Consider the following 12,805-nt stretch of genomic DNA (forward strand, 5'->3'; position numbering starts at 1 on the left):
GTTAACATGGTAGCTTTCTCTTTTTGTGAGGACTCGAAAGGCTTGTCTTGAGGTAAAGAAAAGGCTTGTCTTGTGGCAACATTTTCATATTCACGAGTAAAAGATATTTTCTCAATGCTGTAAAATTTGCAAAATGTGGCTGAAAAACCTGTGTGAAAAGAGAGGGGAGGCCAAAAGAAAAGGTGCAAATGAGAGGTTGATCACATGGGGATGAGGTGTGCTCAACAGCCGCCAGCGCTGACCCTTCTAATGGCTGGCTAATAAACACACTGATGTGAAAAGACTCAGTCTTCTTCCAAGCTACTGTCAACTATAAAGCAATCTAACTCATGAAAATCGTGATCCCTCACTTGCCTTCTCCTCGTTTCCCTTTTCTCCTTCCCCCAGCTCCTCCCCAGTCTTCTCCTCCCTCGTTCCTTCGCTCCTGGTAACTCTTCCTCTCCTTTTTTCTCCATCTCTCCCCTTTTGTTTTTTCGTTTCCCACATTGCTTTTGTAGCATTTCCTTTGCTCTCCTTGAGTAGGATTTGCATCAGCGCACAATCTTCCTGCCTTTCATCTCTCGCTACCTGCTCAGAAATGCAATCGCAAATCACTTGCCATTTGCTCCGAATCTCTCTCTTGTTGCGCTTTCCCACAAGATCTGCATCATCCTCATGCCTTGACTTGCGCTTTCCCACAACCTCTCCTAGGACTGTTTCTTGCAGGTCCCTGTAAGTTGTCGCGATCCGGTGCGACCTTGTACTTGTTGTATGGCGTATTTTCTTGAAATCCGTGGCTTTGTACGAAGCTTTTGCAATCATACGATCCTTTGGAATAGGGAGTGGTCGTTATTCGTGACTTTTAACTTTCAACTTCCACAAGTTCGCTTTCCGGGATTTTCCAGTGGCTCAAAACGTTGGTTCTTACTCACACAGGGCGAAAAATGCGTTATTAAGAACGTTGACGGGAAAATTGTTCACTGTTACTACCTTTCATCTCCGGAATTCACCATGTGTAAATAGATTCACAACGTAAAGTATCTGACTATGCCATGTGTGCCAGGTAGTTAGCCCGAAGGGAGTGCCACGCTATGGCTACAGGACAGCTCTTTTCTCGACAGACACAGGCTCTGTTTTACAATTACAAGCAACTTCCCATTCAGCGCATGCTCGATTTTGATTTCCTCTGTGGTAAGAGGATATGTGCTGCATGAGGCTTGCTAACAATGCCTAAAAGGAGATTTTGTGTTTTCTAGCAATAGTGTCAGAAAGAGAGATGGTCCTGCTTTGATGCTTATTTTCTCTCCTGGTTTTGATATGAAGACCTACGAGTTTATTATGTTCCTCGTTTGACATTTTTTGTGAATTTCAGGCAGGGATACTCCTTCAGTTGCAGGAATTATCAATCCTGGCTCTGAAGGGTTCCAGAAGCTGTTTTTTGGGCAAGAAGAGATTGCCGTGCCCGTGCATTCAAAGTAAGTATCTTATCCACTTGTCTGGAGGAATCAATTCATGTGCTATCATCTGTATAGGCTGTCTGACGAACAATGTTTTTTTCCAGTGTCAAGGAGGCATGCAAAGCCCATCCTACAGCTGATGTATTTATAAATTTTGCCTCCTTCCGAAGGTTAGTTTACTGCTTTTGACAAAAATCAACGAAAGGTCATTGTTTTGTGAGACGAATGGTTTGTTGTTCATGAACTAGAGAGTTAAAAATAAATAAATATATGAATAGCAGATTTTGGACTGACAAATCGCATATTTGGCAGTGCCTTTGCATCTTCAATGGAAGCCCTTAAGCAGCCGACCATCAGAGTAGTGGCCATAATAGCTGAAGGAGTACCAGAAGGGGATACAAAGAAACTTATCGCCTATGCAAAGTCCAACAATAAGGTGGCTAGTTGTGTCAACTCTCATCTTACTTTTGGTCATTAGTAAGTGAGCTACTTGTAAATACGTAAAGAAACAGGTAAAAATAAATTATATATGTGCGCGTGAGGGCACTTGTGTATGGAGAGAGAGAGAGAGAGAGAGAGAGAGAGAGAGAGATTTGCATCAAAGCACAAGCCAATGCCATGTTTGACTGTTTCCATGAAGTGTACTTACTCTTGAGTCCTATTTTTTATACCAGACTGGTAGCAACCTTTTTTAATGATTCTAGACACCTATCCTCCATTGCAGACAATGCAGCAGAGCCGTAATGCCTAAAGTTTCTCAAAATTGGCTATCTAAAAATGCCAGCCATAAAATGTAGTAGGGCTATAGGTATCTGATTACTAATACTCGTCGTCTTTCTCCTATAAGAAGGGAACCTCAAAGTAGATCTGTGATTGACACAGTTGTTTCCTCCTTGGATGCCATAAGAGAGCTTGTCTCCTGATTCACAAAACATTATCCGTGTTGGGAGACTATCCGTAAGAATGTGGTGGTGTGTAGCTGCTTGGATTCAAAGGGGGTTGTAAGAAATCCTAGATTTACTATATTTAGAAATGTGCTAAGGAACAGAAAGGAGACTGAGATAGCAGAGAACAAGGAATAATTGTATTGCTTGAATGTCTGTAGTGTAGATGTAGTGTGTCATCCATACAATTGGGCCTCTCTTATATAGAGAGTGAAGGGTCACACATGAAAAGGTGTGTACTCCAAAGGGTATGTGCATGAAGAGGTGTGTACCCCTTGTAAAGGGTGTGACCCTTGATGAGAGGGTACATTACAATAGAAATGTCTCTTCAATAGGATGTCTCTTGTGAAGGGTTGTGCCTCATTAGGAAGTGTCCCGTCGAAAGGGCAAGGGTTGTGCCTCTTAGGAAGTGTCTCGTCGAAAGGGCATACCCTTCCACAAGTGTCCATTCATCAAACCATCCATAATTCTAGAAATAGAGTTGCAATAGTGATTCGCCTTGTACGTTGACTTCAGAGTTCTTTTTTGGACTTGAGTCTTTGATCTCTGGAGAGGCTTCACGCGAGCGTTGCGACATATCGGAGATCCCTGTGAGAAAAGCACGAACTTGCGCTCTAGTTTGTACCATTCCTGAAAGAAGATTCGGGCTGCTCCCTGAGGTTGCTCATGTTGGAGGGGGCAGGTGAGGCAAGATGGAACCACCCGTGGAAATCTGGTAAAGGAGGTCCTGTCTGAGGTAACACTGGTGATGCCGAAAGTGGTGTTACTGCTCGTGAGAGGACAGGAGTAGGTTGTAGAGTCCACGGATCTGAGAAGGGATAAGGAGCTGCTGTGGGAAATGGAGGATATCCAGGAGAAGGAGTGCCTTCGGAGTGTAAATACTGTCTTGGGGAAGGTATAACCTGTATAGGAGGATATCTGGGAGTTGAAGGGGGTGGAGAGTACCCTAGAGATGCCGAAGGTGAGGGGTAAAATTCTCTTCAAAGATGGACAGCAAACTCTTGAGGAATATCGGGTTCTGGGTATCTTCGTGTCTCATGGAACACAACCTGGACTGTGCGGAGGAAGTAATGTAACTGAGGTGCCTCACGCAGAAGGTATAGGATGTGGTCCAAATCACTAGGAGGGCACGTGACATAGAAGACCCAAGATGCAAAAGCTCCGAAATGGGCTGGTTGTGCAATCTGAACATGATATTGTGTGGTAGATGATGCCTGAGGTGTCCTTGAAATGCCGGGTGAATTACTAGGGGTTTCCATGCTTTAAGGGAGCGTCTTTCATTTGCTGTAATTTGATAATGACAAGAGAATCCTTAAAAGCAGAATGGAAAGATTCCACCTGGCAAGGAGAGCAGGCTATCAATGGCCCAACAGGCTGCAGGTACCCGATCTTGGATCGCAATAGGGGCTGGCGCACCAGGCTGCTGCTGTCATGGCGAAAATCTGTTTGCAGGCTGTTTTGCGACCGAAGGGCTGGCTGGTGCTGTGCTCACGTTGCAGGCTGGAAAGGAGCAGGGCTACAAAACCAGCGGGGCTGCAAAGGCAAGGAACTTGGCAACGAAAAAGGCGAGGGGCTGGCAGCGAAATGGCGAGGGGCTGGCAGCGAAATGACAAGGGGCTGGCAGCGACATGGCGAGGGGCTGGCAGCGAAATGGCAAGGCAGGGTTGGCAGCGAGATGGCGAGGGCTGAGGCGGGCAGACCCTGCGTGGGCTGCCAGCAAAATGGCGATGGCTGAGGCGGCTGCTGCTGCGTGGGAATCCATATGGAATGTCAAAGAGGTGCGCCCCTTTTTCGTTGGGGGCTGCCTATGGCTGGGTAGTTGCCCAAAATATTAATTGGGGGGTTTATTTAACTCTAGGGTAGCTTGGGTAAACCTAAGGTTTGGGGCTGGGTTTTTCATTTTAACCCCTCTAGGTACCCTTTTATACGTGCTTGGTGCCTAAAAGGTGTGCCTATTTGAAGGGGTGTGACCCTTGGAATAGGTGCACCTTTTCATGAAGGGGTGTGTCCCTGTTTTTAAAAGGGGTGTCCCTACATGAATAGGTGTGTCCTTTTGTCCACGATGGGGTGTGTCCCTTGAATGAGGAGTCCAGGCTCTTCATCAAAAGGTGTGTTTGATGGTGGAAAAGGTGCGTCCCTTGGTTTTGGGATAGCCCAAGCACCTGAAAAGACACGATTTTTGTCGTGTCCATTCACATCAACTCATGATTTGTGGGAGATGGAGAGGCCATAGATGACTTTAGGTAGGGTTGGCGCTAAAAATTTTTACGCTCATTCTCTCCATCTCTTCCATGCACAATGTGCACGGATGTCCTTCTAGCGAAAAAGATGTATCAGATCGGCGCTAGAAGGTGGGGGGCATTTCCTACAGGCAGGAGCGAATTTTGCTCTGATACCAATGTAAGAAATCCTAGATTTACTATATTTAGAAATGTGCTAAGGAACAGAAAGGAGACTGAGATAGCAGAGAACAAGGAATAATTGTATTGCTTGAATGTCTGTAGTGTAGATGTAGTGTGTCATCCATATAATTGGGCCTCTCTTATATAGAGAGTGAAGAGTCACACATGAAAAGGTGTGTACTCCAAAGGGTATGTGCATGAAGAGGTGTGTACCCCTTGTGAAGGGTGTGACCCTTGATGAGAGGGTACATTACAATAGAAATGTCTCTTCAATAGGATGTCTCTTGTGAAGGGTTGTGCCTCATTAGGAAGTGTCCCGTCGAAAGGGCAAGTGTCCCGTCGAAAGGGCAAGGGTTGTGCCTCTTAGGAAGTGTCCCGTCGAAAGGGCATACCCTTCCACAAGTGTCCATTCATCAAACCATCCATAAGTCTAGAAATAGAGAAAGGAATACGTCACAGATCGTGACAGGGGTGGTGGCAATCTCTGCCTGCAGAATTTCATGTGGAATGGATGTTTCCATTTAATGAGTGATGGAACATAGCCTCTCAAAATGAGACTCACCTTTTTTATATAACTAGGTCTCCATTCTTAGTGTGCACGCATGGTGCAGGGCTTGTCTAGAAATAGTGAGAGTTTAAATTGCGCTTAGAATTGAACCTTTCCTTAATCATGCTCCTCTTAGTCAAAGATTGTATTGATCTTGGATTTACGAAAGCCAAGCTCAAGTTCTCGAGGAGATCTTAAATGAAACTGAACGAGTGTATGAGTGTGGACATCATTATTCCTGTGACCAGTGCAGAATGTTTCCAAGGTCTGTGGATACTGTTGCAATAGTAGCACAACCATGTCAGCTGCATATAAAACTAGATTCAAACAGAGAAAAACTTGTTCCATGTTTCATAATATGGCTTTCAAGCTTGTCGATGTACAATGTAATCAAGGTTGGAGACATGGACTCTTGGGGGCTATAAATACTTTCTCCTTGATATCTGAAGTCAGCTGAATCCTAAACTAATTTGAAAGTCTCCATCAACAGCACATGGGCTGCTGAGGACTATTTGTGCCTTCTAGATCAAGGTCTGGATCAGTCTAATAGCTGAGTCCCCTAAACGAGTTGCATGGTACTAACTTTTCTGGAAGTGTAGATGGGGCATGCAAAAGATCTTGAGCATTTATTTGCCGGGTTTCTTATAACATGAAAGTGAGCCTTTGCCCTTGTCATTCCATCACGCTTTTGATGACATAGTCCAGATTGTGTTTCTTTCACATTATCTCCACAATTACTATTAAGCCTATTCATAAGTGGAGAGGCTATGGAACCAATTATGTGCAAGACTATTAGATCAGCCATGTTTTGGCCATGTTTTGTAGTCAAGGCACCTTTGGGTTCCAAAGAAAGTACTCAAAATATATTAAGCTTCAGTTTGCTTCCATTTTTGGAGCTCTTTTGCAAGCATGAAGCTTACTATCTTAACATGACAGCAAGCACGATGCATTCTGTACGAAATGTGTGGCTAGATTCTCCAAAAATTTGCTATGACTTTGTCCTAACTCACAGATTGTAAGTCAGATGCTGTGTATTGTCAAGACCATTGAAGTTGTAGCTCAAAAGGTGCAAACCGCAATTTATAAGCTTTGCTTTTTTGCTTGTGTTACGAAATATTGTCACCTCTCCAAATTTTGGGAAGGTTAAAAACCCGTCATATTTATGGTTTGCGTGTGAATGTATGCTGACTTTAGTGGATCTTTATATGGGCATTTACCTTTAATCTTGTAGAGTTTGATTGAGAATGTCACATTGTGGTAAGTATGAATTTACACAGTATAGCTTATGGGTTGAGGGTTTGTGACGTGTTCTGGCTGCATACTATTTGTTTCGCCTGTTTGTTTGTTCCCTGCTTGCTCTCGCTCTCTTCCATCTCTGTCCTCTCTCATCTATCATCACTTTCAAACTTCGAAGAGCTGTTGCTTGCATCTATTTCTTGCAGGTTTAGAACCTGCACGAGCAATTTAAACATTCTGATTAAATTTCATTTGAGGCAAGTAGGCTAGTGGTAATGGAGTGCACATCTGTGCAAACATGTGGTGGTTTCCTTTTCCCTAAGCTTCCCTGAAAGTCCACATAACCCAGGGTTGGGGCATCATTTTCTCCAATGTCTTGCCCAAGCAAATAGGCTCCCAATGGGGTAAAGTGTGGGTTGTTTTGCAGCTCTGTCCATGATGAGAGATGGCCATCATGATATCGTCACTCGTGTTTAGTGCAGCCTCATAGTCAAGGTTTCCCTGTCTGTCTTTGGACGGAGAAGGTTGTTTTGCAGCTCTGTCCATGATGAGAGATGGCCATCATGATATCGTCACTCGTGTTTAGTGCAGCCTCATAGTCAAGGTTTCCCTGTCTGTCTTTGGACGGAGAAAGATCCTAAGTTGTGAAACTCTCCAGGCCCTTTTTCATGATGTCAATCCATATATTTTAAGGTGCAATAGGGATATGAGATTTATTGCAAGTCCTAGTAAAAGCTATCCTCCATTCCCTTAACATTAAATGAGATATGGAGTCCATTCTAACTCAAGATATCAAATGAAGGCATTGAGATGAGCAAAGAGGAACATTGTAAAATATATCTCCGCATGCACCCATTCCCCATTCCCCTGCCCCTCAACACACCCACTCACCTCATTCTCAGCCCTCAATGTTGTGTGAGTGTGAAGAGAGAGAGAGAGAGAGAGAGAGAGAGAGATGGGACTAATATAGGCATGTTGGTAGGTAATTATTGGCCCAGCTACTGTAGGCGGAATTCAGGCAGGTGCATTCAAAATCGGTGATACCGCAGGCACTCTTGAGAATATCATTGAAAGCAAGCTTTATCGCCCTGGTTCTGTGGGATTTGTTTCCAAATCAGTGAGTATCAGGAATTCCTGCTATTTTACATGATTAGTGGATTTTGTTTGGCTCCTGTTGGGTGCTGATAATGTTGGTGGGGATGTCATAGTAGGTGGTCCGTGCTATCTGTGCGTGACTCTCATGAGATTGAAACAACACTATGTATTGCGTTTTTAGAGTATGAGTTTGGGCATGTTCCTAGGTTCATCTAGATATATGTTTGATTGGCACGTGTTTCAATGTGTTCGATTTTTGACCTGACAGGGTGGTATGTCCAATGAACTGTACCGAATTATATCAAGAACGACAGATGGTATTTATGAAGGTTGCTTTCTCAGTCTTTACAAGCCTCTTCTGCGCATAGTTGTTGGCTTTTGCTCAATTTGTGAGCACTTCAGTTCATTTTGCATTTTGAGAGATTTACAAGAGTAACTTTTGGTTTTTATGATTATCCCTTTTATGTGAATTAAAATTGGATGGTTAGCTGTTTAGTGGAATGCCTTTCACTAAATCTCTTTATGAAGATCAGGGTGAAAAGAAAATGACCAAAATTTAGACCTAATAAACATCTTCTCAGAGGATCTACTGTTTGTTGTCCTTTTAGACTTGAGCAGCTTTTTTTGTCTTGTTTGTGCATTGAATCTCATCCTCGGACTACCAAACACAGGTATTGCAATTGGCGGGGATGTGTTTCCAGGATCTACTCTGTCAGATCATGTTCTGCGGTACCAAAACATTGCACAGGTAATATTTCCACGTTGTGTCTACTGGTGTTGTGTGCCACTATGTTTGTTTGGAGAGTTCTGATATATTTTTGTATGATGTTGTGATTCTGTGGTATTTTTGCAGATTAAAATGGTAGTGGTACTTGGTGAACTCGGTGGTCGAGATGAGTATTCACTGGTAGAAGCCTTGAAGCAAGGAAAAGTAACAAAACCAGTAGTTGCATGGGTTAGTGGTACATGTGCACGCCTCTTCAAGTCTGAGGTGCAATTCGGCCATGCTGTGAGTTCCAACTTTTTGGCATTTTTGATTTTGAAAGGTCCTGGTCACGTTGAGCACTGTTAAGATTATGTTCAGAATGCATGCATTAAAAGAATCAACATGAGAAAGAGAGGTATCCACCATGAATAGAGGGTAGATGACCAATCACGACTTTTACCTACCAGTCGTTCAGAATGCATGCATTAAAAGAATCAACATGAGAAAGAGAGGTATCACCATATCCACCATGAACAGAGGGGAGATGACCAATCACGACTTTTACCTAACAGTCTTGTTTTTCGTTTCTAATTAATGTGGGCATGCTAGTTTAGCAACAGTTGTAACCAATTGTCAAACTGTTTTGTATTAGTATTAACAGTTGTAGCGTACAGGGTGCAAAGAGTGGTGGTGATATGGAGTCAGCCCAGGCAAAGAACAATGCTCTGCAAGAAGCTGGTGCTCATGTGCCAACTTCCTTTGAGGGCCTGGAACCTTTGATCAAGGAGATTTACACAAGTTTGGTGAGTCTTTTTGTCCTAAAATCTGCATAGCCGCCCCTTCTCCACGTTTTTTTCCCCTGAAAATTATGACGAAGTGATGAAAGTACCTTTCCAACAGTCGGTGGCTGAATGATGTTGCAATGATTGTGTGTAACTGGCTTCTTCTCTAGTGCTGTCTCCATCACAGATGAAGCTGCTCTTAGTCTCTGTAGACACTATGTACACTTAGAATTTTTACAGAAGTATGAATACTGAAGCACACATGCTAGCCTTTGAGTCTCCAGAAGGTAAATAGATCATATGTTAAGGATACTGAATGGGTATCACCTTTGTAGTTGTGTCATGTACCTACTTTTGGATGACGATGTAAATGGGTTGTCTTTGTTCAGAGTAGCACGTTTTCACTACGCACTCTAAGATTATGGTTTGAAGCCTGTCAATCAGCTCATCCTTCCATCTTTGATCATGTGCTTAATTTGGTGGAGAGTCAGTATTAACACAAGTAGTTTTGAACTGTGCCAGGTAGAAAAGGGTGTGATTACCCCTACTGCAGAGTTCAAACCACCACCTGTGCCTCAAGATCTAAGTGTGGCTATAAAAAATGGAAAAGTTCGTGCCCCCACACATATAATTTCAACAATATGCGATGATAGAGGCAAGCAGATTTGGCATCCACTGATTAAATGTTCATACTTACGAAATCAAGCAAAGTGTTTTTCCATCATGAATCAGAACCTGCAATAGTTGTATATGAGAAGTGCTGACTGTGCTTTATAATTGAAGATTGTGAGATGCCATTGTTCTAGCTGGCCTGTTTGCAAATATCTTTAGTTTATTACTTTCTTTACACCCTGAGCGTTGCCTTTTATTCTCAGGTGAGGAGGCTACATATGCAGGGGTCAAAATGTCAACACTTATTGAAAATGATAACGGAGTTGGGGATGTCATCTCTCTCCTTTGGTTTAAGCGCAGTCTACCTCGCTACTGTACCAAGTTTATTGAGGCAAATCCCAAGCTGTGGCTAGTGAGGTTATGCTTTGTATAATTTTGTCACTAAAAGGAATGGCCATTGACACCTTGTGCACTTTCTGTTGGCTCGTACAGATGTGCATCATGCTCTGTGCTGACCATGGGCCATGTGTTTCTGGTGCCCACAACACAATTGTGACAGCCCGTGCTGGAAAGGATCTTGTGTCAAGCTTGGTATCAGGTTGGTATCTGGATATATTTCAGTGATGCCTTTGACTATGAACGTGAGCCAATGCACTTTATGGGGATTTTCAAGACTCAGGAATATATCGTAAAAGTACCAAATTTATTGATATGAGCAGGTCTTCTTACAATTGGACCCCGCTTTGGTGGAGCAATAGATGATGCTGCACGATATTTCAAGGATGCTTGTGACAAGGTGATTTTTGATAAGGCTGCATGCTTTGCCAGGATTCCACCTATATGGTTTTCTGTTAGCTTAGTGGTTGAGGGACTGTTTTTATGCCATTGTTTTTATGGATGCTGGTAATTCTGGTCTCATCTGGTTCATTCATACTCCATGTTTTTTATTGCGCATAGGCTTAATGTGTGATGCTGTTAAGCATGTAGTTTTGACATTTCATCGTCAATCTTTCAGAACTACTAGAAGCATCAAGTAGTGTGGTCATTCTTGAAAGTACTTCATTTGTGCTCTGCATTAGAGGCGGAGTATTAGTACATAGTTGGTTGTCCAATTCTTCTTGTCCATGAAGCTGGCCAGGGTCTCTATTCCTCTATTAGCTACAAAATGAGCCTAATGTTGGTCCTTGGATAAGCCTGGCCTTTGACCAATATACTAGAAGTCTGTTCTTTGGCGCTTTGCTTGTAAACTGAATTATGCTTCCTGTTCATAACATTCAGTCTGACAATGCTAAAAACACCTTTAGTATATGTTAAGCAAAAGTTCTGAGTTTTGTGTCTTCTCACGTGGATTGCTTAGGGTCTCACGCCCTATGACTACGTGGAATCAATGAAGAAAAAGGGGATTCGAGTTCCTGGAATCGGTCACAGGTTAGTTTTGCTTATCATCTGGCCAGCAACATTCAATTCAAGCATCTTTTAAGAGGATTGGATGTGTTTGAGTTTTATGAAGGATTTGTTGTATGTTTATGCGGGTGATGTCTATGGGATATTCTAGTAGCTAGTCGTTGCTATGTGTTATGTTTTGGTTTGTAACCCTGTGGGTTTTTTGCAATGCTTATTTTCTTTTGAGATGAGTTTGAGCTTGATCATTTAGATGTGTGTACTCCAGTCTTACAAAGTCACATCTTATTGGATGATCTTGGAATCTTATACACCATATTTGTGATGATGTAACAGAATCAAAAGTGCAGACAACAGGGACAAAAGAGTGGAGCTTTTGCAGCAGTATGGACGAACATTTTTCCCGGCTGTTAAGTATCTGGACTATGCCTTGCAAGTGGAGAAGTACACACTTACAAAGGCAAACAACCTGGTCTTAAATGTAGATGGTGCTATTGGCTCCCTCTTTCTAGATCTGTTGGTTAGCAGTTCCATGTTCACACAGCAAGAGATTGATGAGATAGTGGGGATTGGATATCTCAACGGCTTGTTTGTACTTGCTCGCACGATTGGATTAATAGGGTATGCTATTTGATCTTCTGAGCATAATCTGCACCTAATGACTTGCAATGTCTAAGTGAATTTAAATGATTTTTTTTCAGGTGTTGATTGTTTTGCTGTCTTCATCTTTTGGCTGATGTGTTGTGTAATTGTTTGGCAGCCACACATTTGACCAGAAACGTTTGAAGCAGCAACTCTACCGTCATCCATGGGAAGATGTACTCTATACAAAGTGAATATGGAATCAAGTAATCACGTTACACTGAAATTGTATTTTAGATCAAAGATCGCTAAGGGGTCTGAGCTTGTCAGAAGCTCTCAAAAAGCTCATTCATACTTGTCATTTGATGTATCAGTTTTGATGGTGTCACTCACACAAAAAATTCCAAAAGCAGCTGATTGAACACTGATGCATAATAAGCAATACAGTGCAAATTCTTTGTTGCTCTCCATGATACTGGAAGGAAACACAGCCTTTGTGTTCCCAAGGATGTGCCTTCATTTGTGTGGCAGAAGGAAAAGGCTAAGGCCGAAGTGAGGTGGACAAATGAAATAATAGAGTAATTTTTGAATGCAGTTCTTTTTTAGCATAACGACGAGAATTTGTGGACTTCTATAGTTCTTTATATTTCGCCTCACCAGGAAGCAGATGGTTTCTACAATAGTTGGCTATCGTCCACCTTTTGTCCTGGTTTTTCTGTAAATGCAGTCTCAAATTGTGATGCATTGTGTTATTTAATATGTTCACACATGCTTTCACAGGTGATATAATGTGTTGTGGAGTGGCTTTGTACAGTGTCAGCTTTTAATTTTTAAATGCATGTATTGGAAGTGTGAAGGGCACAGGTCGCTGTGTCATTCTGTCCATTAAGGAGGTGGCCACTTTTAAATGTCAGATGTGTGCTCACGTCCAATTAGTGATTGATGTTAGGACTTACTGTCCATATTTGCTGGGAGCTTAGGGGTTAGTATTTGTTTTTAAGCTGATTTGGGGCCTATCAAGAAACCGATGGTCTTTACAGGGTGGTTCTGGTATGGGAGATA

The 12,805-nt window shown here is 42.6% G+C and overlaps 1 protein-coding gene across 1 annotated transcript; it reads left to right on the forward strand.

Annotated features, from left to right (window-relative positions):
• Positions 1–264: 264 nt before the first annotated feature.
• On the forward strand, positions 265–12,431 carry LOC147887165 (ATP-citrate synthase beta chain protein 1). Its single transcript, XM_087394160.1, has 17 exons — positions 265–427; positions 1,043–1,170; positions 1,352–1,454; positions 1,541–1,606; positions 1,749–1,872; positions 7,548–7,682; positions 7,929–7,989; positions 8,332–8,408; positions 8,514–8,669; positions 9,041–9,169; positions 9,671–9,803; positions 10,024–10,151; positions 10,253–10,358; positions 10,480–10,556; positions 11,118–11,188; positions 11,498–11,782; positions 11,922–12,431. Exons 2-17 carry the CDS (start codon positions 1,071–1,073, stop codon positions 11,995–11,997), a joined length of 1,827 nt encoding a protein of 608 aa, XP_087250286.1. The 5' UTR covers positions 265–427; positions 1,043–1,070; the 3' UTR covers positions 11,998–12,431.
• The last annotated feature ends 374 nt before the right edge of the window (positions 12,432–12,805 follow it).

The sequence above is a fragment of the Dipteris shenzhenensis genome, chromosome 23 (genome assembly GCF_047967505.1).
Source record: "Dipteris shenzhenensis isolate YYH24624 ecotype China chromosome 23, Dip_SZ_1.0, whole genome shotgun sequence".
Taxonomy (NCBI): Eukaryota; Viridiplantae; Streptophyta; class Polypodiopsida; order Gleicheniales; family Dipteridaceae; genus Dipteris; species Dipteris shenzhenensis.